The following is a 4014-nucleotide window of genomic DNA, read 5'->3' as shown; positions in this document are numbered from 1 at the left end:
TATTATAAATCAACCAACTCATAAAATTTTAATAATTTAAATTTACAAAATAATATATTTGAAGGGCGACTGTAATGTTTTCTGGTGATAATTTTATGGCTCTTTTCTGTAAAATGAAAATAGGATTTGTGATTGTTTTACATGCTTTACCCCAGACTTCAATACAGTAAATCAAGTATATCAGTATTTTGTTGAATCTAAGAGTTGATTAAACAAACTGTAAAAGTAGGTTAAGTTAAAGCAGAGATTGTAGAAAATAATAAAACCACATCAGACTTGTTTTCTGGGTTAATTTTTTTCTATGAATGTTTCTAATTTTAATTGATGTTTTCCTGTTTTGCTGAGCTGCAGGATCCTACCTGTGTTTGTGGATGAGAGCGTTGAAGGCCATCCCGTCYCTCCAGCTGGTGGTGAAGTTGTGGATGTTGACGTTTGGATATCTGGAAGAGAAGAGAGTCTGAATAAAACAACGGAACCACAGGGTTCTCTGAAGCAGACTCCTCATGGAAGTTCCTACATTCAACCAAATCACCAGGGGCCACGGCTAAACTGAGTAACTAAAAAAATAATAATTAAAAAAAATTATTTAAAACCTATTTTTTCCCCACAAAATTTAGTTTTTTTGGGTGGGGGGGGGCCTCACTGGTGGAAGGGCTGAAGTCACCATGAGCAGAACTCACTGGCCCACGGGCCGCCAGTCCTGTCCTAAAGGCTCACTTAGCTGTCAATCAATTGCTGAGGACTTTGGCTAAAATTTGACGTATCAAAACCTGTTTAAAATGACAACCTAAAGTGGTAACCAGTAAGACACAGATGCTGATTAACTGGAAATAATACAACAACAATCTGAGAAAAAAGTACAAAAAAAAAAGTTTTTTGGCCCAAATATTTCACAAAACTGCAGACTTTATCTGTTCAGAAAATATGCATCAGTTTAATCAGGAGGACTTTTTAATTTATTATCTTGATTTATTTGCCAAAAAGTGATTTTAATTCAATTAATTTAATTTGATTTTAAGAATCACTCTTATTCTTTGCAAAAAAAAACTGCTATCAAAGTATCTGAAAATAAAAATGTCATTCCTGCTTCTCTTGATTCAACATTTAAATTAAACAATAAAGAAGAAACTGAATATTTGATGTCACTTTGACCTGGAATACAGACGAGGAGTAATCATAAAGATGAGGCTAGTTCTGCACAAACACAGCCCTCCAGCGCTGCAGCAAAACATTTCTGTATTTGTTTAGGTTGGGGCTTTTCTGGCTGCATATTCAGAGAATAAGTTGAATGTGGGTTTGTTGTGATGATTCTGTTTGTTTTTATGGATTTAAATAAAAAATTAAGAATAAATAGAAACTATTTCAAAGCAATAAAAAATAAATGTGACTAATGATTGTCAGAGATCTGCAGGTGCAGAAAATAAAGAGATGTTGGGAACAAACCCTGCAGTTTTCATCTGACACCAGAGCAGCAGAGCATCTTTAGCCGACTTCTTCTCCTTGTTGTCCTCCGTCTCCACACTGATGTCCTGAATCTGAGACACACACACACACACACACACACATTAAAAATACTTTAAAACCATAGAACGTAAACGTACCAATAAAATGGGAGCTTTGATTCAGCTTTCTTCACTACAACAGACCAGAGCAGCATCCTCATTACTGCAGAGGAGCTTCTAATTTATTTTTTCATCTCCACCCATCCCACCATCACTCAGGATCAGGAGACTCACAAACTCCACTCTTCCACTTGAGGCAAAAAGCTTTCTCCAACAAAGATCAAGATATTCAAAATATCCTCCATTTCTGATGACAATCTGATCACTATACGTTACAAAACCTGTCCACACTTCTTAAAAGGGTCTAATTTTCTGATTAACTAACTCTAGGACAGGGCTCTGCCCCTTGATTCACTAATAAAATGTGGCCAGAGCAGCTAAATGTGCTACAACTGTGATTATCAACTGGTGGCCTGTGGGCCACTTCAGGTCTGTTGAAGTTGGGGCTTGTCCAGCCAGTTGGAGTTACAGTCTAAAACTAAAAATATACAGTGAATTTTTACATTTATTACTATTACTACACTTTAAGACAAAAGAAAATACCATATTCACGTAAACAAGAAAACAACAATATATTGTTTGTGTTAAATTTAATGAAAACTAAAACACTGAACTATGCAGAGGCATCTGTGTTTTTTTAATACTCAGCTTACCTTATCAGCTCACCATATTTCTTCTCCTGTCTTATAGATATAAAAAAGAGAGACCCAAGAGCCACCATGTGGCCCCGGAGCTGCAGGTTGCAGACTCTGCTCTAAGATTCAAGATTCAGTGTTTGTCATATACACAGATGAAACAAGTGAAACAAATGTTTCCCTGAGCAATGAAATTCTTACCGTGCCGACCACTCTGAATACCAAGAGACAGCTAGATAAAAAAGATCAAGCACTTAAACAATACTAAGAAAGTAATAAGGGATAAACGATAAAAAGACCACACTTGGAACAAAAAGGAGACATCCACTCTTTAAACCAGGGCTATTCAATTGGTGGCCCGCAGGCTGAATGACCTCCATCTGGCTCGCCAATGAGGCCCACCCCTCTAATAATAATACTAATAATAATAAAATATAAAAATATATTTAAAATCATTTGTAAATTTACTGTTTTTGTTTCAGTGCAACAAAATACATTTAAAAGGTAAATGATAATAATACTTCTGTTACATGCTGCAGAGTTTCACCCATCAGTAATGGACAGCACCGGTGGTCCCGGTCCCCGAGTTTTTAACTACTTAAGTTGCATAGCCCTGCTTTATACTTCAAAAAACATTTCAGAACACTTTCCATAGTTTCTAAAACTTTCAGCCTTTTCTAAATGTTGGCACTTTCTGCAGAAAATATTAAAAATGTTATGTATAAATTTCTATATATACTCATTATCTATTAAAGTATCAACACTTTAAAAATATTTTTCAAAGGTTTTAATGTAACCTCCTCATTTGAAGGTGTTCTTTTTAAGATATCTTCAGTCCTAAAAGCTTCTTTTTTGCCAACTGTCCAATTTTTTTTCACTTTCTAAATTTGTACTCACATTTTGAAAACGTCTTCACTTTCTAAACATAAAACCTTCTCCAAATCCCCTCTTTGTAAAAATTTCTTACATTTCCTGTAATTCTTCTTCAAACATCAGCCCTACAATGTGATACTGTTGCTGCTCTCTATAAAGAAAACTAGAAAACATCCAGAGTTTGTGAAGACAGCCCCATAAATCTGCCACCAGAGCCAAGCATGATCATCTCACCCTCATCGATGGAGCTCCATCAGTCTGACCAGGACCACATGAACCGGTTTGGACCCAGAAATCAGCTCAAACAGCAGCGTTCAAACCTCAACAACACAAATGGAGGTCCAGTTGTTCCATTCTACCCTCACTCCTTCGCCGAAGGATTTAAAAAAAAATACTTTTTTAATCCTCCGAAAGCTTATAAAAGCTAAATCCTGTCACTCGTTTCACCAACTGTCCCACATGGTGACGTCATGAGCAACCAACCACTGCAGGGTACAGTAGAACCAGGGCACGGATCAGGACGATAAACTGCTTCAACTTTATTCAATAATGTTTTTAGATTTATTAAAAATAAAGAGAAAAACTGCATCTTCTGAAAAAATGTAGAATAAATGCTGAAGGACTGCTCAGATTTACAGAATAAGCTAAAGCTGAGTTTTACAAACTAAAATAAGTAGAATACAAGCTAAAACCTGCAGAACACAAGCTAAAACCTGCAGAACACAAGCTAAAACCTGCAGAATACAAGCTAAAACCTGCAGAACACAAGCTAAAACCTGCAGAACACAAGCTAAAACCTGCAGAATACAAGCTAAAACCTGCAGAACACAAGCTAAAACCTGCAGAACACAAGCTAAAACCTGCAGAATACAAGCTAAAACCTGCAGAACACAAGCTAAAACCTGCAGAACACAAGCTAAAACCTGCAGAATACAAGCTAAAAC

At 36.3% G+C, this 4014-nt stretch overlaps 1 protein-coding gene across 1 annotated transcript in view; it reads right to left on the bottom strand.

The window, feature by feature from the left end:
• Positions 1 to 359: 359 nt before the first annotated feature.
• LOC106534972 (spectrin beta chain, non-erythrocytic 1) overlaps positions 360 to 4014 on the bottom strand; it is a gene marked incomplete at its 3' end in the record, with an annotated part of 41098 nt that continues 37443 nt past the window's right edge. Inside the window, 2 exon segments of the mRNA XM_014031798.1 lie at positions 360 to 440; positions 1444 to 1535. Coding sequence (XP_013887252.1) covers positions 360 to 440; positions 1444 to 1535 — 173 coding nt within the window.

This window comes from Austrofundulus limnaeus, unplaced genomic scaffold (genome assembly GCF_001266775.1).
Source record: "Austrofundulus limnaeus strain Quisiro unplaced genomic scaffold, Austrofundulus_limnaeus-1.0 Scaffold1321, whole genome shotgun sequence".
In the NCBI taxonomy this organism is placed as follows: Eukaryota; Metazoa; Chordata; class Actinopteri; order Cyprinodontiformes; family Rivulidae; genus Austrofundulus; species Austrofundulus limnaeus.
The sequence above is the reverse complement of the archived record's forward strand: the minus strand, read 5'-3'. Positions and strand labels throughout refer to the sequence as shown.